This window comes from Lichenostomus cassidix, unplaced genomic scaffold (genome assembly GCF_008360975.1).
Source record: "Lichenostomus cassidix isolate B80296 unplaced genomic scaffold, HeHo_3.0 HiC_scaffold_807, whole genome shotgun sequence".
NCBI classification, from domain to species: domain Eukaryota; kingdom Metazoa; phylum Chordata; class Aves; order Passeriformes; family Meliphagidae; genus Lichenostomus; species Lichenostomus cassidix.
Genome location: NW_028147555.1, coordinates 12,266 through 36,533, shown reverse-complemented (window position 1 = coordinate 36,533; position 24,268 = coordinate 12,266). Strand labels below are relative to the sequence as shown.

At 51.8% G+C, this 24,268-nt stretch overlaps 1 protein-coding gene across 1 annotated transcript in view; it reads right to left on the bottom strand.

The window, feature by feature from the left end:
- Positions 1-236: 236 nt before the first annotated feature.
- LOC146422080 (rho guanine nucleotide exchange factor 10-like protein) overlaps positions 237-24,268 on the bottom strand; it is a gene marked incomplete at its 5' end in the record, with an annotated part of 35,995 nt that continues 11,963 nt past the window's right edge. The window contains 15 exons of the mRNA XM_085046743.1: positions 237-892; positions 2,537-2,711; positions 3,720-3,865; positions 6,170-6,324; positions 7,480-7,716; positions 8,991-9,076; positions 9,706-9,827; positions 11,371-11,471; positions 12,373-12,500; positions 12,594-12,709; positions 15,322-15,503; positions 17,355-17,500; positions 22,071-22,244; positions 23,326-23,418; positions 23,991-24,107. Coding sequence (XP_084902869.1) covers positions 471-892; positions 2,537-2,711; positions 3,720-3,865; positions 6,170-6,324; positions 7,480-7,716; positions 8,991-9,076; positions 9,706-9,827; positions 11,371-11,471; positions 12,373-12,500; positions 12,594-12,709; positions 15,322-15,503; positions 17,355-17,500; positions 22,071-22,244; positions 23,326-23,418; positions 23,991-24,107 — 2,400 coding nt within the window. The remainder of the gene's footprint in view (positions 893-2,536; positions 2,712-3,719; positions 3,866-6,169; positions 6,325-7,479; positions 7,717-8,990; positions 9,077-9,705; positions 9,828-11,370; positions 11,472-12,372; positions 12,501-12,593; positions 12,710-15,321; positions 15,504-17,354; positions 17,501-22,070; positions 22,245-23,325; positions 23,419-23,990; positions 24,108-24,268) is intronic.

Here is a 24,268-nt window from a genome sequence, read left to right as displayed (position 1 = left end):
TGGCTGTTCAGGAACACAAGGTCCTTCCCTGGGAATGGGAAATGTGGGATTGGGAATGAGCCAGGAATTCCATGGGGAAACCATGGCTGTTCAGGGACACTATGCCTTTCCCTGGGCATGGGAAAAGTGGGATTGGGAAATGTCAGGAATTCCACAGGGCTGGAATGGCGGTTTAGGGACACCATGCCTTTCCCTGGGAATGGGAAATGTGGGAATGGAATGGGAATTGTCAGGAATTCCACTTATCCCTGGGAATGGGAAAAATGGGATTGGGAATGAGCTGAGAATTCCAAAAGGCTGGAATGGCCATTCAGGGATACCATGAACCCTTGGGCATGGATGGTTTCTTTGGGAATTTCTGGGAATTTTCGGGACTTTTGGGATCTCACCGGTTATTTTGGGGATTGGACCCTTGGGAATTCCCGGGAAAATCTCACCAGTGATCTTGGGGATTGAACCCTTGGGAATGTTCAGGATTTTCTGGGAATCTCACTAGTGATTTTGGGGATTGAACCTCTTGGGAATTTGGGAATATCTCCAGTGATTTTGGGAATGGTTTCTTTGGGAATTTTCAGGAATTTTCCGGGATCTCCCCAGTGATTGTGGGGATTGAACCCTTTGGAATGTTCATGAATTCCCGGGAATATCTCACTGGTGATCTTGGGGGTGGAACCCTTTTGGAATGGTTTCTTAGGGAATTTTGGGATCTCACTGGTGATTTTGGGGATTGAACCCTTGGGAACGTTCAGGAATTCTGGGAATCTCTCACCGGTGATCTTGGGGATTCCCTCGAGGCGCGGCAGTGGCAGCAGGACGATGATTCCCTGCTCTGTCCCAACCCACAGCGAGCCCTGGCAGATCAGGAGGCTCGTCACTCGTACCTGCTTCTGCCCTGGGAATGAACAAATGGGAAGATCCGGGAAAATCCGGGATCAGGGATCATCCCAGGGCTGGAATCCCCAAGGATTCACTGCCCAGGGGGTTTTCCATAGGGAATATCCTCGGGAAAGGGATGGGAAGGGAAATAAAGGGAAAGAGGAGAAAAAATGGGGGAAAAGAGAGATTGCAGTGGGAAATAAATAGATGTTTTATGGGAATGATTTAGTGAGGAGATGGGAGAGAGAAATCCATGGAAAAGCAGCTCCGGGAAAGGGATAAATCCATGGAAAAGGAGCTCTGGGACAGGGAAATCCATGGAAAAGCAGAACCAGAAAAGGGAAAAATCCATAGAAAAGGAGTTTTGGGAAAGAGAGAAATCCATGGAAAAGCAGCTCCAGGAAAGGCTCGTTAAGGAGCTGCCACATTCCAGAGGAGGAGGGAGCAGGAATCCCAAAGGGATTTGATCCCAATGCTCCTGGGAGGGAGGAATATGCCTGGAAAAAGGGGGAAAACAGGGAAAAAAGTATTGACACAGGATTTGGGTTTGGAATTATGGAAGGGATTGGGGAGCTCCAGGGTGGGAATGGGATGGGATAACCCTGAGAGGGAATGGGAATGGATCCAGGGATTTGGGATCACAGGGATTTGGGATCACAGGGATTTGGGATCACAGGACAAGGTCAGGCTCAGCCTGCATGAGGAGTGTGGTCCTGGTGGCCACACTGATCCCATTAATGCCCCAATTAATTAATTAACTAACTGCTAATTAAGCTCTGACCTGGCATGAGCAGTGTTGTGTGTGTGGCCATGTTGATCTCATTAATGACCGCATAAATGAATTAATTATTAATTATTAATTATTAATTAAGGAACCCTCACCTGGCAGGAGCAGCATTGCCCGTGTTGCCACATTGATCTCAGTAATGAATTAATTAATTAATCAAGAATTAATTAGGGCTCACCAGGCATGAGCAGGGTGGTCATGGTAGCCACACTGATTTCATTAATTAATTAATCAATCATTAATTAACCATTAATGAACCACCACCTGACATGAGCAGGGTGGTCCTGGTGGCCACGTTGATCTCAGTAATTAATTAATAATTAATTAATCACTAATTAAGCATTAATTAACCCTGACCTGGCCTGAGCAGCATAGTCCTGGTGGCCACATTGATCTCAGCAACAAATGAATGAATGAACATTAATCAATCACTAATTAATTAACCCTCACCTGGCATGACGAGCCTTGTCCTGGTGGCCACGTTGATCTCAGCAATTAATGAATTAATTAATCACTAATCAATCACTAATTAATTAACCCTCACTGGGCATGAGCAGGGTGGTCCTGGTGGCCATGTTGATCCCATTAATCAATTAATTAACTAATTAAGCATTAATGAATCCTCACCTGGCATGAGCAGGGTGGTCCTGGTGGCCACGTTGACCCCAATAATCAATTAATTAATCAATAATCACTAATTACTGACTGACCTGGCATGAGCAGGGTGGTCCTCGTGGCCATGTTGACCCCACTAATCAATTAATTAATCAATCACTAATTACTGACTGACCTGGCATGAGCAGGGTGGTCCTGGTGGCCACGTTGACCCCAATAACCAATTAATTAATCAATAATCACTAATTCCTGACTGACCTGGCATGAGCAGGGTGGTCCTGGTGGCCACGTTGATCTCCTGCAGCAGCTCGAGGGTCTCGGTGTGGAAGAGGCGGATGGAGGAGCTCAGGGCAAACGCCATCCACACCCCGGAGCCGGCGCGCACCATGTGCGTCACTGCTGAGCCGGGGTCAGGGTGAGCCTCAAACTGCTGCTGCGGGGACACAAACATTCCCAATTCCCAAAGAGATCCCAAAGGAATTCCCAGAATTACCCCAAAAAATTCCCAGAGTTCCTGCTCTCCGCAATGCACAGCTCCACCCTGAATTTCCAGACGCCTCGGAGTCCAGGTGCGCCTCGAACTGCTGCTGCAATGCCCAAAATTCCCTAAGAAGTTCCCAAAGAAATTCCCAGAATTCCCAAAAAAAATTCCCCAAAAAATCCCAGGAATTCCCCAAAAAAAATCCCCAACATCCCCAGAATTCCCACTCTTGGCAATGCACAGCCCCACCCAGAACTCCTGGGCACTTCAGGATCAGGGTAAGTCTCGAACTGCTGCTGCACTTGGCAAACATTCCCAACAAAATTCCCGGAATTCCCAAAAAGAATTCCCCCAAAAAATGTCTCAAAATTTGCCAAAAAATTCCCAGAGTTTTGCACAGCACATCCCACGCAATGCACAGCCCCACCCAAAATTCCTGGGCACTTCAGGACTGGGGTAAGCCTCGAACCTCTGCTGCAATGCTCAGAATTCCTGACATTCCCAACGAAATTCCCAATGAAATTCCCAGAATTCTAAATAAAATTCCCCCCAAAAATTCCCAAAATTCCTGGAGTTCCTGCTCTCGACAATGCACAGCCCCACCCAGAATTCCCAGACATCTTGGAACTGCTGCTGCAATTCCCAAAAAAATTCCTGGAATTAGCAAAAAAAAATGCCCAAAAAAAATTCTCAAAATTCCCCCCAAAAAATAATGGGATCTCTCTGGGAATGGGATCTTGCTGGGAACAAGATCTGGGAACAGAAGGTTGGCATTGGCACGAAAAGTTTGGGAATGGCACAAAAATGGGAATAAAAAATTGCCATGGGCACAAAAAATGGGAAAAAAGGGGAAATTTGGGACTCAAAGCCCCCAAAAGCCCGCAAAATTCCCAGGATTTTGACCCCACGGCGTTCCCGAGCCCTCCGGAATTCCCAGAATTCCCAGATTCCCGGGATTACCTGTGGCTGCAGCGAGGAGGCGTCGAGCACACAGACCTGGTTGGCAGATCCAACCCAGAGCGAGTCGTCCAGCGGCAGCAGAGCGCGGAGAGGAGCCGAGCCGACCCGGAACAGGCGCGGGACACTGCCCGGGTCCCAGAGAGTTCCTGGGAATAGGGAATAATGAATGGATCAATGGGACACTGCCCGGGTCCCAGAGAGTTCCTGGGAATAGGGAATAATGGATCAATGGGGACACTGCCTGGGTCCCAGAGAGTTCCTGGAATAGGGAATAATGGATCAATGGGACACTGCCCGGGTCCCAGAGAGTTCCTGGGAATAGGGAATGGGGAAATCAATGGGGACACTGCCTGGATCCCAGAGAATTCCTGGGAATAAGGAATGATGAATAGATCAATGGGGACACTGCCCGGATCCCAGAGAGTTCCTGGAATTACAGACAGGGGAAATCAATGGGAGCACAGCCCACATCCCAGAGAATTCCTGGGAACAGGGATTGGATCAATGGGAGCATATCCTGGATCCCAGAGACTTCCCATGAATAGGGAATATGGATCAATGGGAGCACAGCCCGGATCCCAGAAAGAGCCTGGGAATAGGGATTGGATCAATGGGAATGGGGAATGATGAATGATCCCAGATCCCAGAGAATACCTGGAATTAGGGAATGGGAATGGGGAACGATGAACTGATCCCAGATCCCAAAGGGAACCTGAAACTAGGGAATGAATGGGGAATGGGGAATGAATGATCCCAAATCCCAGAAAGAACCTGGAATCAAGGATTGGACAATGAATGATCCCAAATCCCAGAGAGAGCCTGGAACGGGAATGGAGAATGGGAAATAATGCTCGATCCTGAATCCCAGGGAGAACCTGGAACAGGAATGGGATCAGAGAATCAATGGGATCAGAGAATCAATGGGAGAGTGGGCAGTGCTTGATCCTGAATCCCAGAGACAGCCTGGAATCAGGGAATGGATCAATGGGATCAGGGAATCAATGGGACACAGGGAATGCTCAATCCTGAATCCTAGAGAGAGCCTGGAACAGGAAAGGATCGATGGGATCAGGGAATCAATGGGGTCAGGGAATCAGTGGGGTGTCAGGGAGTCAATGGGAGCACAGGGAATGGGAGCATGGGGAATGCTCAATCCTGAATCCCAGCCAGAGTGTGGAATGGGGATGGCTCAATGGGATCAGGGAATCAATGGGATCACAAGGAATGAAAGGAATCAGGGAATCAGTGGGATCCCAGGGAATGCTCAGGATTTAGCTGAGCCCCCCAGGGCTGATGGGAGCCCCAGTGACACCCACGGGGTCATTCCTGCTTCCCAGCAGTCCCAAAATCCCTTTTTCAGAGTCATTCCCACTTCCTATAAAATCCTACCTCCCAAAAAATGCCAATTTCCAAGCAAAAAGCAGCAGTTTCAGGGAAGCTTTTTCCTCCCAAAAATCCCAGTTTCCAGGGAAAAAAGGAGCGATTTTTCAGGGAAGTTTTTTCCTCCCAAAAATCCGGGCTGGCATTCAAAACTGCCCCCCCGTGGCAGCCACTTGAACAATTACAATTAATTAAAATTCCCCTTAATTAGCTCCCGGGGTTGCCATAATTTGGGAAAGAATCCCAAAATCCTAGTTTAGGGGGATTTGGTGCCTCGGGATTGATCCAGGTGCTGCTTCCTGTGGTTTTCCTGGAAAAAATCAGGGATTTCACCCCAAAATGGCCCAAATCCCACAGGATTATTCCAGGCTCTTTCCCACCCCCTAGCGATGGGAAAAAGGAATTTCCCAATCCCCGGCGAGGAATTCCTGGGAAAAAGAGAGATCCCAACCAGCCTGAGCCAAATCCAGGGAAAACAACCCCAAAACCCAGGGAATAAAGGGAATTTTCCACATGGGTGAGGTGGGAGAGGATCAACTCCAATTCCAGCCCCCAAAAGGGATTTTGGGGGAAAAAAATCCCATTTTTTTCTGATTCCTTGTGCATCCCACACCGGATCAGCAGCAGGGAGAATCTTCCATCTCCAGGACAATTTTCCCTCTCCAGGATATTTTTCCTTTTCCATGACAGTTATTCCCGCTCCAGGATAATTTTCCCTCTCCAGCACAATTTTTCTCTCTCCAGGACAATTTTCCATCTCCAGAACAACTTTTCCATCTCCAGAACCATTTTCCCTCTCCAGGACAATTTTCCTTCTCCATAACCATTTTTCCTCTCCATGACAATTTCCCTTCTCCAGCACACTTTTCCATCTCCAGGACAATTTTCCCAATGTTTTCCCCCAAAACGCTTTAAATCCACCCCTGGAAAATCCCATTTTCCCACCCTGGGGCCACCAGGAAAGGACTAAAACATCAGGAAAAATGGGGAAAACCAGGAATTTCTCCACTTTATCCATTTCAGCAGCAAGGAATCTCCAATCCCAGAGGATTTCCCGGGGTTTTGCTCACCGTTGTTCCAGGGAAAGGCGGCGAGGCTGCCGTCCTGCAGGCCGGCGAACAGGAAGTCGGCGCTGTGGCCCAGGCTGAGGATGGGCAGCATTCCCGGGATTTTGCAGCTCCGCAGGCACGGCGTTCCCGAATCCACGCTGCCGTACACCAGCAGGCTGTGGAGCAAGGCCGGGATTCCATGGGAATGGGGATCCCAGCATCCCGTGGGAAATGGGATATTCCAGCCCAGGATTCCAGCCCAGAATCCAGTGGGAAAGGGGAAAAACAGGAATGAGGGGATTCCTGGGAAAGGGGATTCCAGCCCAGGATCCCACGGGAATGGGGATTCCAGCCCATGGGAAAGGGGGTTCCAGCCCAGGATCCAGTAGGAAAGGGGAAAAATGGGAATGAGGAGATTCACGGGAAAGGAGATTCCAGCACAGTATCTTATGGGAAATGGGACACTCCAGTCTGGGATTCCAGCCCAGGATCCAGTGGGAAATGGGAAAACGGGAATGAGAGGATTCCTGGGAAAAGGGATTCCAGCCCAGCATCCTGTGGGAATGGGGATTCCAGCCTGGGATTCCCGTGGGAAATTCCATGGGAAAGGGGATTCCAGCCCACGATCCCATGAGAAATGGGGGATTCCAGACTGGGGATCCCATGGAAAAAGGGGTTCCTGTCTGGGATTCCATGGGAAATTTTGTGGGATAGGAGATTCCAACCCAGAATCCCATAGGAAAAGGGATTCCACCAGACCGGGAAATTCCATGGAAAAAGGGGATTCCAGCCCAAGGATCCCATGGGAAATGGGGGATTCCAGAAAAGGGATTCCAGCCCAGGATTCCATGGAAAAAGGGATTCCAGCCCAAGATCCCATGGGAAAGGGGATTCCAACCAGGGATTCCCAGGGAAATCCCATGGAAAAAGGGATTCCAGCCCAGAATCCCACATGAAAGAGTATTCCAGCCTGGGATTTCCTGGGAAAGGGGATTCCAGCCCGGGATTCCATGAAAAATGGGAGATTCTAGCCTGGGACTCCCTGGGAATGGGGATTCCAGCCCATAGGATAGGGTATTCCAGCCCAGCATCAGGAATTCCAGGATCAGAATTCACCCTGGGGTCAGATTTGGGATTCGGGATTTGAGATCTCACTGGAATTCTGGGATCATCCCCGGGATGGATTTGGAATTGGGGATTTGGGATTGGGGATTAGGGAGTTGGGATTGGGAACTGGGGATTTGGGATCTCACCAGAATCGTGGGATCGTCCCTGGGCATGCATTGGGGATTCAGGATTTGGGATTGGGAACTGGGGATTTGGGATCTCACCTGCCGTCCTGCAGCCCCAGGCACACTGCGGGATGAGGGGAGCTGGGGTTGGGATCCGAGGGTTTTCCCGCGGGGTTTCCCGGCTCCGTGGGATCCTCAGGCTCCAGGGGCTCCGGGATGAAGGCCATGCAGAGCACCGGCGCGGGCAGCGGGAAGGATTTGACGGTTCGGGGAACGGAGCGGTTCAGGGAAAAGATCTCCACCTGACCCCCCGAGCCTTCCCGGCCTCCTCCCACCGGAACGGGAAAAACGGGAATGAGGGGAACCCGGAATTCGGGAGCAAACCTGGGAACCAGTGAAAGAGAAAAATGGGAATGAGGGGATCAAACCAACAGAAACCAGCCGGATACCCTGGAAAAGAGAAAAATGGGAATGAGGGGATCCCTGGAACGTTCTGTGGTAAATGGGATTCCAGGTCAGGATTCCCTGGGGAAGGGGAAAACGGGAAGGAGGGGATCCCTGGGAATGAGGGGAATCCTGGGAATGAGGGGATTCCAACCTGGGATTCCCTGAGAAATGGGATTCCAGACCAGGATTCCCATGGTAAAGGGAAAATGGGAATCAGGGCAGTCCTGGGAATGAGGGGAATCCTGGGAAAGGGGATTCCAGCTTGGGATCCTGTGGAAAATTCCGTGGCAAAGGGGATTCCAGCCCAGGATTCCCTGGGAAATGGGGAATTCCAGCCTGGGATCCCTAGGAAATTCTGTGGGAAAGGGAATTCCAGCCCAGGATTCCATGAGAAATGGGGGATTCCAGCCTGGGATCCAGTAGGAAAGGGGAAAATGGGAATCAGGGGATTCCTGGGAATCAGGGAAGTCCTGGGAAAGGGATTCCAGCCCAGATCCCATGGGAAATTCTGTGGGAAATGGGGGATTCCAGTCTGGGATTCCCTGAGAAATGGGAAAATGGGAGTGAGGGGATTTCCTGGAAAAGGGGATTCCAGCCCATAGGATAGGGGATTCCAGCCCAGGATCCCATGGGAAAGGGGAAAACCAGGAATGAGCCGGCAGGGCCCCTTGGAGTGGGAATAAGGGAAAATCACCTGGAATTCCCTGGTCAGCCCTGGGTGGGGAAGAATTTTTTGGGAGCTGGGAATGGGAATGGGATCTCTCTGGGAATGGGATTTGGGAACTGGATCTCTCTGGGAATGGGATCTCTCTGGGAATGGGATCTCTCTGGGAATGGGATTTGGGAACTGGATCTCTCTGGGAATGGGATTCTGATGGGAATGGGATCTCTCTGGGAACGGGATTTGGGAACTGGATCTTGATGGGAATGGGGATTCCAGCTTAGGATCCCATGGGAAAGGGGAAAAATGGGAATGAGGGGATTCCTGGAAATGGGTTCCAGCCTGGGATCCTCACGGGAAATTCCATGGGAAAGGAGATTCCAGCCCACAGGATAGGGGATTCCAGCCCAGGATCCCATGGGAAATAGGGAATTCCAGCCCAGGATTCCCTGGGAAAGGGGATTCCATCCCAATCCCCCCCAAATCCCGGGATTTGCTCACCCAGAGGAAGCCCTGGGGCAGGGAGGTGCTGACGGCTGAGAATCCCAGGAGTGAGGAATGGACAGGATTGTGCACTGCGGCTGTGAGCTGGGAATGGCAACGGGAATGGGGTCAGGGAACTCGGGATTTGGGATCCACACTGCCCAGAGGATATTCCCGATTTTCCAGGCTGGATTGCACCAATTCCTGCCCTCAGAACCAACTTTTCCAGCCCCTCCAACATTGATTTCTGCCTTTCCTCCCCAAAATTTGGGATGCAAAAGGAAAGGAGATGGAAAACCCAAATCACCCCAAACAGGCAGGATGTCAGTGGGAACCCAAAAATTTGGGATCCAGCTGTTATTCCTGATTTTCCCCCTTGGATTGCCTCAATTCCCACCCTCACATCCAAATTTCCAGCCCCTCCAGAGTGGGATTTGTGCCTTTCCTCCCAAAAATTTGGGATCCAGCTATTATTCCCGATTTTCCAGGCTGGATCACGCCAATTCCTGCCCTCACAACCAACTTTTCCAGCCCCTAAGGAGTGGAATTTGTGCTTTTTCTCCCCAAAATTTGGGATCCAACTGCCATTCCCAATTTTCCAGGCGGGATCACACCAATTCCCACCCTCACACCCAGATTTCCAGCCCCTCCAGAGTGGGATTTTTGCCATTCCTCCCGGAATTCTGGGATCTGATGGAATGTGGGATGCAGCAAGGGCCATTCCCGGTTTTCACCTGCAGATCCAAGGCTTTGGAGGAAAAGGCTGGAATGTGGCAGGACAGGATGGGACACCAGAAGGGAGCTTTGCTCTTCCTGTCCTCGTCAGGACTGAGCCAACCTGGCTGGTTCTCCTCCCCTGCGGAAAAACGGGAAAAATGGGAATGCTGGGATCAGCCTGACCTTCTCCAGAACCTCCTAACCTTCTCCAGGACATTCCAAACCTTCTCCAAAAGCTCCCAAACCTTCTCCAGAACCTCCAAACCTTCTCCAGGACATTCCAAACCTTCTCCAAAGCCTCCCAAACCTTCTCCAGAACCTCCAGGATCTTCTCCAGAACCTCCCAAACTCCTCCAAAAGCTCCCAAACCTCCCCAGCCTTTTCCAAAATCTTCCAAACCTTCCCCAAACCTTCTCCAGGACCTTCCAACCTCCCCCAAAAGCTCCCAAACCTTCTCCAGGACCTCCAGGACTTGCTCCAGATCGTCCCAAACCTTTTCCAGAACATCCCAAACCTCCCCAAGCTTTTCCAAAATTTTCCAAACCTTCCCCAAATCTTCTGCAAATCCTCACAAACGTCTCTAAAAGTTCCCAAACCTCCTCAAACTTTTCCAAAATCTCCCAAACCTGCTCCAGAACCTTCCAAAGCTTCTCCAAAGCCTTCCAAAGCTTCCCAGCCTTTTCTAAAATATTCCAAACCTTCCTCAAAAGCTCCCCAACCTTCTCCAGAGCATCCCAAACCTCCTCCAGGACCTTCCAAACCTTCCTAACCTTTTCCAAAATCTTCCAAGCCTTTCCCAAACCTTCTCCAAAGCCTCCCAAACCTTCTCCAGAACATCCCAAACCTTCTTCAGCACTTCCCCAACCTCCTCCAAAAGCTCCCAAACCTCCCCAACCTTCTCCAAAATCTTCCCAACCTTCACCAGAACATCCCCAAAACCTTTTCCAAAACTTCCCTAAAACTTTCTGCCAAACCTTCCCCAAACCTTCTCCAGAACTTCCCAACCTTCTCCAAAAGGTCCCAAACCTTTTCCAAAACATCCCAAACCTTCTCCACAACCTTCCTGACCTTCTCCAAAGCCTTCCAAGCCCTCCAAACTCCCAGACCTTTTCCAGAACCTTCTCCAAAGCTTCTCCAATCCATCCCAAACTCTCATCCCAAACCATCCCAAACCATCCCAAACTCATCCCAAACCTTCCCAAACCCATCCCAAACCCATCCCAAACTCATCCCAAACTCATCCCAAACTCATCCCAAACTCATCCCAAACCATCCCAAACTCATCCCAAACTCATCCCAAACTCATCCCAAACCATCCCAAACTCATCCCAAACTCATCCCAAACCATCCCAAACCTTCCCAAACTCATCCCAAACTCATCCCAAACCTTCCCAAACCATCCCAAACTCATCCCAAACCATCCCAAACCTTCCCAAACTCATCCCAAACTCATCCCAAACCATCCCAAACCATCCCAAACCTTCCCAAACTCATCCCAAACCATCCCAAACTCATCCCAAACCTTCCCAAACTCATCCCAAACCTTCCCAAACTCATCCCAAACCTTCCCAAACTCATCCCAAACCATCCCAAACTCATCCCAAACTCATTCCAAACTCATCCCAAACCTTCCCAAACATCCCAAAGCTCTGGAATTCCCTCCCCAGCCCCTCAGGACTCACGGAGGCCAATCTTGGCCAGGTGCAGCCGGTTGACCCAGGAGATCTTGCTGAGGGGGTTGGGGGTGATGAACACAACCATGACGCTGATGGGGCGCCCGGACCTGGGGACAGCACAGCCTCCAGCATTCCCAAAATACGGGATTCCCAAGCTCCAGGGCCCATCCAGGATTCCAGGATTCCCAAACCCAAGAGCCCATCCAGGATTCACTCCCAGATTCCCAAACTCAGGGCTTGTCCATAATTCCCAAACTCCAAACTCCAGTGCCCATCCAAGACTCTGGGATTCCCAAACTCCAGGGCCCATCCCAGATTCCCATTCCCATCTGCAATTCCCAAACCCCAAGGGCCTGCCCGCCATTCCCACGTTCCCAAACTCAGGGCCCATCCAGGATTCCTTCCCAAATTCCCAAACTCCAGGATTCATTCCCAGACTCCCAAACTCTAGGGCCCACCTGCCATTCCCCAGTTCCCAAACTCAGGCCCCATCCATGGTCCATCCCCAAATTCCCAAACTCCAAGGCCCATCCAGGATTCCCAAATTCCCAAACTCCAGGGCCCATCCAGGATTCCCAAATTCCCCAACTCCAGGATTCACTCCAGGCTTACCAAACTCGGGGCCCACCCAGGATTTATTCCCAAATTCCCAAACTCCAGGGCCCATCCAGGATTCATTCCAGGATTCCTTCCCAGATTCCCTAACTCAGGCCCATCCAGGATTCCCAAACTGAAGGGAGGGCCCACCTGCCATTCCCAAATTCCAGGGCCCATCCAGAATTCCTGGATTGCCAAACCCAAGGATCGATCCAGGATTCCCAAACTCCAGGTCCCATCCATGATTCATTCCCAAGTTCCCAAGCCCAAGGCCCATCCATGTTTCCAGGATTCCCAAACTCAGGGCCCATCTGCAATTCCCAAACTCCAGGGCCCATCCAGGATTCATCCCCACATTCCCAAACTCCACGATCCCTGCCCACATTCCCAACCCCATCATTCCCATCTCACTTGTCGGGTTTCCCGGGCAGCAGCAGCCTCAGGCGGCACTTGTTGGCAGAGTGGATCTCCTCCTCCTTCACCTTCATCATCCTCTGCAGCGCCAGGCACCAGTCCTGGGCCACCGTCATGTTCAGGTTCTGAAAAACACCCAAAATCCACCAGAATCCACCAGGATCACCCCAGAATTCCGGGGTTTTCCAGGATTTTCCGGGATTTTCCGGAGGTCCCACCTGGTAGGTGCCGTGCAAGGTGCTGACCAGCAGAGTGATTTGCTCCACCACGGCCAGGTCCTTCTGCAGCTCCTGCAGCTCCTGGAAGAGCCGCGGGGGACCCAGGTACACCTTGTCTGGGGAAAATGGGAATTTGGGAATGCTGAATGGACCCAGGTACACCTTGTCTGGGGGAAAATGGGAATTTGGGAATTCTGAACGGACCCAGGTACACCTTGTCTGGGGGAAAATGGGAATTTGGGAATTCAGAATGGGCCCAGGTACACCTTGTCTGGGGAAAAACGGGAATTTGGGAATTCTGAATGGACCCAGGTACACCTTGTCTGGGGAAAAATGGAATTTGGGAATTCTGAATGGACCCAGGTACACCTTGTCTGGGGAAAAGTGGGAATTTGGGAATTCTGAATGGACCCAGGTACACCTTGTCTGGGGAAAAATGGGAATTTGGGAATCCTGAATGGACCCAGGTACACCTTGTCTGGGAAAATGGGAATTTGGGGGAAAAATGGGTATTTGGGAATCCTGAATGGGCCCAGGTACACCTTGTCTGGGGAAAAATGGGAATTTGGGAATTCTGAATGGGCCCAGGTACACCTTGTCTGGGAAAATGGGAATTCAGGGGATCCCACAGAGTGGAATCCACAGGATTGGGGAAGATTCCAGGACTGAGCCCAATCCATGAGCCCTGAGGATGGGGATTCCGCCTCCCAGAGTGGTGAAATTCCCAAAACCCCCCAAATCCTAGCCCAGGGAGGTCAATCCCACTGGCAATGAGGGCTGGAGCACTAAGTCCACAACTCCACCACCTCCCAAATCTGCCCAAAATCCCCCAAATCCTGGGAATAAATCCCATCCCAAAGAAGTCATCCCACCAGGAATGAGGCCCCAAGTGCCACATCCATGACTCCACCATCTCCCAGACTGGTGAATTCCCCCGAAAACGCCCCAAATCCCACCCCAGACACCCCAACCCCACCAGAAAAGAGGCCCCAAGCACCACACCTGCGACTCCACTACCTCCCAAATCCGCCCAAAATCCCCCAAATCCTAGGAATAAATCCCATCCCAAAGAGGTCATCCCACCAGGAATGAGGCCCCAAGTGCCACATCCATGACTCCACCACCTCCCAGCGCACTGAAATGCCCCAAAACCCCCCAAATCCCAGGAATGAGGCCCTGAGCACTATATCTGTGACTTCACCACCTCTCAAATCCCCCCAAACCCCCCAAATTCCACCCCAGAGACCCCAATCCCACCAGCAATGAGGGCCAGAGCACCGTGTCCATAAACAGCTCCCAGAGAGGTGAAATCCCCCAAAACCCCCCAAATCCCCCTAAATTGAAGCTCAGACACCCCAATCCCACTGGCAGCAAGGGCCAGAGCATCACGTCCATAAACACCTCCCAGAGCAATGAAATCACCCCAAAACCCCCCAAAAATCCCTGGAATGAGGCCCCAAGCGCCACATCCATCACTCCACCACCTCCCAGAACGGTGAAATCCTCCAAACCCCCCAAATCCACCCAAAACCCCTCAAATCCCAGCCCAGGGAGGTCGATCCCACCAGGAATAAGGCCTGGAGCACTCTGTCCATAAACATCTCCCAGAGTGGTGAAATTCCCCCAAAACTCCCCAAATCCTGGGAATGAGGCCCCAAGTGCCACATCCATTGTTCCTCTAACATCTCCAAGGATGATGATTCCACCACCTCCCAGAGAGGTGAAATCCCCCAAAAACCCCAAATCCCACCCCAGAGAGGTCAATCCCACCAGGAATGAGGCCCTGAATTCCACATCCATTGTTCCTCAAACACCTCTGAGGTTGGCAACTCCATCACCTCCCAAATGCCCCAAGCCCCACCCCAAACCCCCCAAAACCCCCAAATCCCACCTCAAACCCCAAATCCCACAAGGAATGAGGGCCAGAGCACCATGTCCATAAACACCTCCCAGAGTGGTGAAATCCCCCCAAAAAGCCCCAAATCCCTCCAGAAATGAGGCCCCAACTGCCACATCCTTGACTCCAGCACCTCCCAGAGCAGTGAAATCCTCTGAAACCCCCCAAATCCAAGGAATGAGACCCCAACCCCACTGGGAACAAGGGCTGGAGCATCACATCCCCATCTCCACCACCTCCCAGAGCAGTGAAATTCCCCCAGTTCCCACCCCAAACCCCCCAGATCCCAAATCCCAGCACAGGGAGGTTCATCCCATCAGGAACAAGGCCTCAGGTGCCACATCCAAAACTCCACCACCTCCCAGAGTGGTGAAACACCCCCAAACCTCACCCCAAACCCCCCAAACCCCAGCCCAAACCCCCAAATCCCACCCCAAACCCCCCAAACCCCAGCCCAAACCCCCAAACCCCAGCCCAAACCCCCAAATCCCACCCCAAAACGCCCCAAATCCCACCCCAAACCCCCAAACACCACAAACCCCCGAATCACCCCAAACCCCCAAACCCCAAATCCCACCCAAACCCCAAACTCCCCAAACCCCCAAATCCCACCCCAAACCCCCAAACCCCACCCCAACCACAAACCCCACCCCAAACCCCCAAACCCCACCCCAAATCCCACCCCAAAACTCCCCAAACCCCCAAATCCCACCCCAAACCCCAAATCAACCCCAAACCCCCAAATCCACCCCAAACCCCCAAACCCCACCCCAAACCCCCCAAATCCCACCCCAAAGCCCCCAATTCCCCCCAGCCCCACCCTGCACTCACTGTTGGCGCTCTGGCCGGCCGGGCCGTGCCTGCGGCCAGCAGCAGTGACCGCGGCAGGACTGTCCTTGTCGTGGTGTCCATCCTGCCCCACCTCCACCACGTGCACCTGCGGCAGGCTGGAGCTCCACTTCACCACGTACTTGGGGCCCAGCGGCACCAGGCTGCCCAGCTCCGGCTGCCCTCTGACGGGAACACAGCACCCACCAAAATAAACGGATTTTTCCTGACCTCAGAAAGAGCCACGCGGTTTTTACCCAAAAAAATGTAATGGCTTTTGTATGCCTAGAAAAAGTCATGGTTTTGCCCCTGAAATCCTGGTGTTTTGTCCTAAAAGAATGTATTTCCTTAGAAAAAGCTTGTGTTTCCCTCTAAAAAAACCTGCTTTTCCCCCTATAAAAACCCAGCGTTTTTCCCCTAAAAACCCAGCGTTTTTCCCCTCATTTTTCTCCTAAAAACCCCCGTTTTTCCCTAAAAAATTCTAGTGTTTTGCCCTAAAAAAACATGTTTTCATCTAAAAAAACCCTGCACTTTCCCCTAAAAAAACCCCTGTGATTTCCCCCCAAAACACTTGTGTTTTCCCCTAAAAAAACCTGTGTTTTCCCTAAAAAACCCCCATGTTTTCCTCCTAAAAAAACCCTGTGTTTCCCTTAAAAACAAAGACTTTTTCCCTAAAAAAAAACCCCACCTTACCCCTAAAAAACCCCCACCTTTCCCCTAAAAAAACCCCACATTTCCCCCCAAAACCCCCACATTTTTCCCTAAAAAAAACCCCATCTTTCCCCTAAAAAAATACCCCATGTTTTCCCCTAAAAAACCCCCACAGTTTCCCTGCAAAAAACCCTTCATTTTCCCCTAAAAAAACCCCGTTTTCCTCTAAAAAACCCCCACATTTTCGTCCCAAAAAACCTGCATTTTCCCCTAAAAAAACCCCACATTTTCCTCAAAAAAACCTCACTTTTCCCCTAAAAAAACCCCATCTCTCCCCCAAAAAAGGCATCCTGCAGGCCAAGCCCCCACAGTGTGCAGGAAAACCCCAAATGTCTGTGGGGCAGAGCTCAGCACACCTCACAGCCACCCTGCAGGCACCGGCCTGGGAAAGGGGAAAGGAGCTCTTTAGTGGGATTTGGGGCAATTCCGGGATTTCCACACTCAGAGGTGTCAAAACCTGCTGAGTTCATCCCATTCCTGGAGCCCGTGGTGGGAAAAGGGGGCTGAGAAACCCCAAACCCACCCCAAAGTCCTCAATGTCCCCCAAACCCCAAATCCAATGGGATTCCCCCAAACCCCAAATCCAATGGGATTCCCCCAAATCTCAAACTTGATGGGATTCCCCCAATCTCAGAGGAATTCCTCCAAATCTCAATGGGAATCCCCTAAACCCCAAACTCAGTGGATTCCCCCACACTTGATGGGATTCCCTCAAATCCATTGGATTCTCCCAAACCCCAAACTCAATGGGATTCACCTAAACCCCAAACTCAATGGGATCCCCACAAACTCAGTGGCATTCCCCCAAACTCCATGGGATTCCCCCAGCCTCAACTGGATTCTGCTAAATCCTAAATTCAACAGGATTCCCCCAAACCCCAACCTCAGTGGGATTCCCCTAAACCCCAAACTCAATGGGTTTCCCCCAAACCCCAAACTTGATGAGATTCCCTCAAATCCAATGCGATTCTCCCAAACATCAACCTCAGTGGGATTCCCCCAACCTCAACAGGATTCCCCTAAACCCCAAACTCAATGGGATTCCCCCAACCTTGATGGGATTCCCCCAGTCTCCAACCCCAGTGGAATTTCCCCAAATTTTATGGGTTTCCCCCAATCCCCAACCTCAGTGGGATTTCCCAACCTCAGTGGGATTTCCCAACCTCAGTGGGATTGCCCCAAATCCAATGGGATTCCCCCAACCCCCCCAGGATCCCCCACACCCGCAGTTTCCCGGTTTCCCAAGCCCCCATCCCTCCCGGGGCAGATCCCGGCAACCCCCATGGGACCCGCAGGATTTGGGGCCGGCAGTCCAGCTCTCTGACCGGAAGTTGACGTTGGCGCAGACCAGCAGGTCGTTGAGCAGGAACACCTTGCGCTCCTTGGACTTGAGCAGCTGTCCTCGGTCACCATACACTGTCTCGGTCAGCGTCTCGCACAGCAGCAGCTGCCGCTGCCCCGAGCTCAGCAGCTGTGGGGAGATCAGAGATGGTGGCTCTGGCCAGCCTGGAGAGTCCAGCTCCACAACCTCCAGACCTTCTCCAGAACATCCCAAAACCTCTCCAAACCTTTTCTCCAAAGCTCCCAAAACCTTTCTCCAGAACCTTCCCAAACCCTTCTCCAGAGGATCCCAAAACCTCCTCCAGAACATCCCCAAACCTTCACCAGAACATCTCAAACCTTCTCCAAAAGCTCCCAAAAACTTTCTCCAGAACCTTCCCAAAACCTTCTCCAGAACATCCCAAAACTTCTCCAAACTTTTTTCTCCAACATCTCCCAAAAACCTTTTCCAGATCATCCCCAAAACCTTCATCAGAACATCCCAAACCTTCTCCAAAAGCTCCCAAACCCTTCTCCAGAACCTCCCAAACCCTCTCCAAATCAGGCTCACTGCCCTCGCTCACCATACACTGTCTCGGTCAGTGTCTCACACAGCAGCAGCTGTGCTGCCTCGAGCTCAGCAGCTCTGTGGAGAGACCAACACGGTGGCTCTCGCTGGCCTGGAGAGTCCATCTCCAGAACATCCCCAAACCTTCTCCAGAACCTCCCAAAACCTTCTCCAGAACATCCCAAAACCTTCTCCAAACATCCCAAAACCTTCTCTAGAGCATCCCCAAAATCTTCTCCAGAACCTTAAAAAAGAACTTCTCCAAAAGCTCCCAAAAACCTTCTCCACAACCTCCCAAACCTTTTCTCCAAAAGCTCCCAAAAATCTTCTCCACATCATCCCCCAAACCTTCACCAGAACATCCCAAACCTTCTCCAAACGGTACCAAGCCTTCTCCAAAAGCTCCCATAAACCTTCTCTAGAACATCCCAAAATCTTCTCCAGAAGCTCCAAAACCTTCCCCAGAACCTCCCAAAAACCTTCTCCAAAAGCTCCCCAACCCCAATCCAGATCCTGATCCCAACCCAAATCCCAATCCCAATCCCAATACTGACCCCAATCCCAATCTCGACCCCGATCCCAATCCCAATCTCGACCCCGATCCCAGCAGGCCCTGCTGTGGTTTCTCTCCAGGGCCACGCCCAGCCCCGGATGTGGCACCATGAGGTCACTTTGGGTTCCTCTTTCCAACACCGAGAGTTGCAAAATCTGAGGGAGGAGACCCAACAGGGATTTCTGCTTCCCAAAAGACCCAGCAGGCAGAGGAAACCCCAAATCCAAATGCAGCAGCTCCTTGGGGAGGAACTCCCCCATTCCAACCTCAAGGCTTGGGTTGGATCCCAACATCCTTTGGGAGCAAAGAGGATCCCAAAAACCCCAATGGGGAGAGGAAACCCAGCAGCTCCCAATCCCACTGAGGAGGAAGACGAGGAGAATGAAGATGAGAACGAGAATGAGGATAAAGGATGAGGATGAGGAGGAGGAGGAGGAGGAGGAGGAGGAGGAGGAGTATTGTGATAATAGCTGCAACTTCCCCACACCCCTTTCTTAACGACTGTACTTGTCACCTATTGTCCTGCCTTCCCTACTCCACATAGCCCTAGCCACGCCCCCAGTTTTCCCTATTGGTTCCTGTACCCTAACCCCACGTGGCCCTGGCCACTCCCTCGGGTTTCCCCTATTGGTTCCTGTACTCCTAACTCCGCCCCTGTACCTCCCCTGTACCCAGAGGTCACTGGGCCTGTGTGCTGTCCCTGCCCCTCTCTGTTTCCCTATAAAACCCCTTACCCTCTGCCATCTTGCTGTCTATGCTCCATGTGTGTTTATGCTCCACATGTGGCTGTGCATGTGAGGCCTTCGCCCTCGAGGCATCTCTGCCTCGGGGAGGTCGTTGGCCTCTGCTGCACCATGCGAATAAACATCTTCCATGGACACAACGCATAGACCCTCCTCGCCTCCTTTATCACTGCCGGTTGTGGAAGCAGACGAACCAGAGCTAGCCTTATGGCTCCCCAGCCGGTGAGAGCGCAGTGTCCAGCCCTGGGACAGAGGGTTTAGAGCACTGAGGCGCTAAACCGGGCTGGGTAGAGAAGCTCTAGGGTAAAGTCTGCTGTAACATCCTTTAAACCGCAACAAATGGCGCCCAACGTGGGGCAGAAGCCACCCTGGAAAGCGTCCCCCTGCAGCCGCAACTGCGGCAGGGGAGTAGTCGCATTTGGGAAGCCATTTCCCCGACGAGAAGCTTGCATTCAGCGAGAAGACCGAAGGGGAGGCCGGTAGCCTCTGGAAAAAAGTCGCGCTTTTCAAGGAGGTCGGCCGAACGGCAGTGGACCATCCCGAGTGCTTTTTTTTGATTCTCCGTGCTTGGTAAGCCCTCTGGAAAGCCCCTTGGGAGGGGAGCCGGTGAAGGCCTGGTCGGCTTGGTATGGGGGTCCCTTTTTTCTTTTTAGTTTGTTCTTTTTGCCTCGGGGTGGGTGGAGGGTTAGAGGTGGTGTCTTGTCGAGGTGAAGGGAGTCGCGCTCCATGCGAAATCTCGACAAGAAAAAACCCATTTCTAACAAGGGGAGACCTAAGTTTTGTGCCCCCATTTTGGGAGCAGTTTTTCTTATAAAATTAGACATATTTTATAAGGAATGGGGAATCAGCTGTTGTGTGGGAAGTTTTTGCACGCGAGAGATAAAGTAAACTAATCTGTGTTTTGTTTTATTTAGTTATCTGGCAGTGAAAAACCCCTGTTCTCTCCCTAATAAGCACCTTCCCCTGCATGTATCCCCCAACATGGTGCTGGCCATGTGTTGGTGGCACCCCCTCCTCCACCAGCTCGTGTTCCCCCTCTGTCCCTCAGGAGAGAGCTGATCGTACGCTTTTCAGCCTCTCCTGTCCCTTTCCCGGGTTAGAACTGATCACTCTAACTCGAGATCCCTGCTAACCTCCTTTCCTGTGCCCCAAACCTCAGCCGAGCTGACTCCATGTGTTTTCCAATATGGCGCCGGCCGCATGGTCAGGCACGCCATGTTGTCTTCTTCCCCTTGAAATTTTCCCGGGCTTGCCGAAGCTCCACCCCCTGCATCCCTCCTGTTCCGTTGTAGCCCCTCCCCCCGCGTCGGTGGGGGCTCCCTTCGGTCGCAGATCCCTCCTCATCTGAGTGTTTCCCTTCGGTGCGGGCCCCTCCTCCCATCCTCTCAGGCGTTCCCTCTCAGCCAGAAGCAGCTATGGCCTGGCTGGGAGCGGAGCCACACCTCCAGTTGCCCGCGGCAGGCTCGGAGGAGCCGGTGGGGCTGCACCTCTAGCTCCCCGCGGCAGACACTGCCCCCGAAGCCCGGTGGAGCTGCGCCAGAGCAGTCCCTGAAGCTGTGCTGCCGTCTGGCCGTGCTGGGGCCTAGTAAAACTATTCCAGACCCGGCAGAGCCACAGCAGGGAAGAACTGTGTGTCACCCAGTGGAGCTGCGCTGCGTCCAAAGTTTTCTCCCTCTCCTAAGCTGAGAAAGACTTCGGTGACAACGCCGTTGCTGCTGCAAACGCTGCCTTCATCTTAGCAGCCCCAGCAAAAGAAAAACAGACTACAAACATAACTGCAGTCTGAAAATTCAGCCTATACTGAACTCCAACATCAAAATCAGCCAGCTGCATCATCGTTTTCCCCATACTCACAGCAAAACTAATTTTGTCATTGCTTTACATTATGTTGTTTTACCATTTTCCTGTTGTTTAAAAATTTGCTATGAAAGCTTTTAGGAAAAGCCTTTCCTTCTTTAATTTAGTAAAAAATGGGGAAATATTGTGATAATAGCTGCAAGTTCCCCACACCCCTTTCTTAACGACTGTACTTGTCACCTATTGTCCTGCCTTCCCTACTCCGCATAGCCCTAGCCACGCGCCCAGTTTTCCCTATTGGTTCCTATACCCTAACCCCGCGTGGCCCTGGCCACTCCCTCGGGTTTCCCTATTGGTTCCTATACCCTAACCCCACGTGGCCCTGGCCACTCCCTCGGGTTTCCCCTATTGGTTCCTGTACTCCTAACTCCGCCCCTGTACCTCCCCTGTACCCAGAGGTCACTGGGCCTGTGTGCTGTCCCTGCCCCTCTCTGTTTCCCTATAAAACCCCTTACCCTCTGCCATCTTGCTGTCTATGCTCCATGTGTGTTTATGCACCACATGTGGCTGTGCATGTGAGGCCTTCGCCCTCGAGGCATCTCTGCCTCGGGGAGGTCGTTGGCCTCTGCTGCACCATGCGAATAAACATCTTCCATGGACACAACGCATAGACCCTCCTCGCCTCCTTTATCACTGCCGGTTGTGGAAGCAGACGAACCAGAGCTAGCCTTATGGCTCCCCGGACGGTGAGAGCGCAGTGTCCGGCCCTGGGACAGAGGGTTTAGAGCACTGAGGCGCTAAACCGGGCTGGGTAGAGAAGCTCTAGGGTAAAGTCTGCTGTAACATCCTCAAAACCGCAACAAAGAGGAGAAGAAGGAGGAGGAGGAAGAGAAGGAGGAAGAGGAGGAGGATAAAGATGACAATGATGAGGACAATGCTGAGGATGAGGATGATGGCAATGCTGAGGAGGAAGATCTGGATGATGAGGATGAGGATGATGATAAGGACAATGCTGAGGACAATGATGAGGATGAAGATGATGCTGAGGCTGAAGGCTCACCTTGCTGAGGCTGCTCCTCTCCCCCACGCTGCGGCTGAGCTGCTCCATCTCAGCCACCTGCTCGGCCACTCGCTTCTGCTCGTTGAGGCGCTCGGCCAGCGTCTCCAGCTCCGTCAGCGCCAGCTGCAGCGACAGCCGGTCAGCGTGACCTCGGGGAGTGTTCTTCAGCATGTCCTGGGGATGAAAACGGGAATGGGAATGGGAATAAACACTGGGAATGGGAACAGCAATGGCACAGCCGGTCAGCGTGACCTCGGGGAGTGTTCTTCAGCATGTCCTGGGGATAAAAACGGGAATGGGAATGGGAATAAACACTGGGAATGAACACCAAGAATGGCACAGCTGGTCAGCGTGACCCCGCAGGGTGTTCTTCAGCATGTCCTGGGGATAAAAATGGGAATGGGAATGGGAATGGGAATGGCACAGCTGGTCAGTGTGACCCCCATGGCATGTTCTTCAGCATGTCCTGGGGATAAAAATGGGAATAAAAAATGGGAATAAACATCGGGAAGGAATAAACACCGGGAATGGCCCAGCCGGTCAGTGTGACCCCGTGGGGTGTTCTTCAGCATGTCCAGGGAAAATGGGAATGAAAACCTGGAATGAACACCGGGAATGGCACAGCCAGTCAGGGTGACCTTGGGGAGTGTTCTTCAGCATGTCCTGGAGATGAAAAATGGGAATGAAATCTAGGAATAAACACCAGGAATGAAAACAGGGAATGAAAAACGGGAATAAAATCTGGGAATGGGAATGGCTCCAAGAAAGTGGTGCCATATGGAACATCACTGTTGGAAGAGCTTTGGGAATCTCCAGCAGCCAAGCCTGGAAAGTGATCCTCGGGATAGATCCCTAAATCCAACCTCGGGATAATCCCAAAATGTGTCCCTGGGGCAAACCCCAAAAACTGGGAGCAGGAACCCACAGATGTAGCTGCTGTAGGATTGGGAGAACTGAGGGAATTGGGAGCAATTTTAGGATCTCCAAAACCAAAGATGATCCTTGGGATTGATCCCTAAATCCAGCCAAGGTGTCAACCCCAAAACACATCCCATGCCAAACCCCAAACCCCAAAAACTGGGAGCAGGCACCCCACAGATGTACCTGGAGAAGGACTGGGAGAACTGAGGGAATTGGAGCAATTCTGGGATCTCCAAAACCAAAGCTGATCCATGGGTTGGATGTTTTGAACCCCAAAACACATCCCATGCTAAACCCCAAACCCCAAAGATCGGGATCAGCACCCTGGCAGTACCTGGAGCAGGAGGATGAACTGAGGGAACCTCTGGATTGGCTTCACCATCAGCCCATAGAGAGTGACACGGTCAGCGCTGGCCATCTGCCGCTTCTGGGGAGAAAATGGGAAAAATGGGAAAAAAGGGGAAAATGGGGTTTTTGGGAAATGCAGAGGCAGGGGTCATCTGCTGCTTCTGGAGAAAAATGGGAAAAATGGAGTTTTTGGGAAAAAGGAAGCTGGTGGCCATCTGCTGCTTCTGGGGGGAAAATGGGAAAAATGGGGTTTTGGGGAAAGGGGAGCACTGGGGACATCTGCCACTTCTGGAAAAAATGGGAAAAATGGGATTTTTGGGAAAAGCAGAGGCAGGGGTCATCTGCTGCTTCTGGAGAAAAATGGGAAAAATGGGGTTTTTGGGAAAAAGGAAGCTGGTGGCCACCTGCTGCTTCTGGGGGGAAATGGGAGAAATAGGAAAAATGGGGTTTTTGGGAAAAGGGGAGCACTGGGGCAATCTGCCACTTCTGGGGGGAAAAAAAAAGTAGGAAAAACGGGGTTTTTTGGGAAAAGTGGGGCTGCAGTGGGGAGAAAGCCAGGAAAAATGGGCTTTTTGGGAGAAGTAGAGCCAGGGGCACCATGGCGGGGGGGAAATCCAGGAAAAAGGGGTTTTTTTTGGAATAAAAGCTGACCTTGAGGAATTCCAGGAAGGCAGGCTTGGTCAGACAAGCCCTCTTGAGCAGAGCCATGGCTGCTGAGAAGTTGTTGACGTAATCTGAGTAGACATCCAGCACCATGGACTTGGAGAACTGGAGAGGGAGGGAAACTGGGAATGGGGTGGGATTCCCAAAAATGGGGGATATTCCCAAAAATGGGGGATATTCCCAAAAATGGGGTGGGGATTCCCGAAAATGGGGTGGGAAAGGGTGGGGGGCTGCGGGTGATTCCCAGTTTGGGCACCATTGGTTTA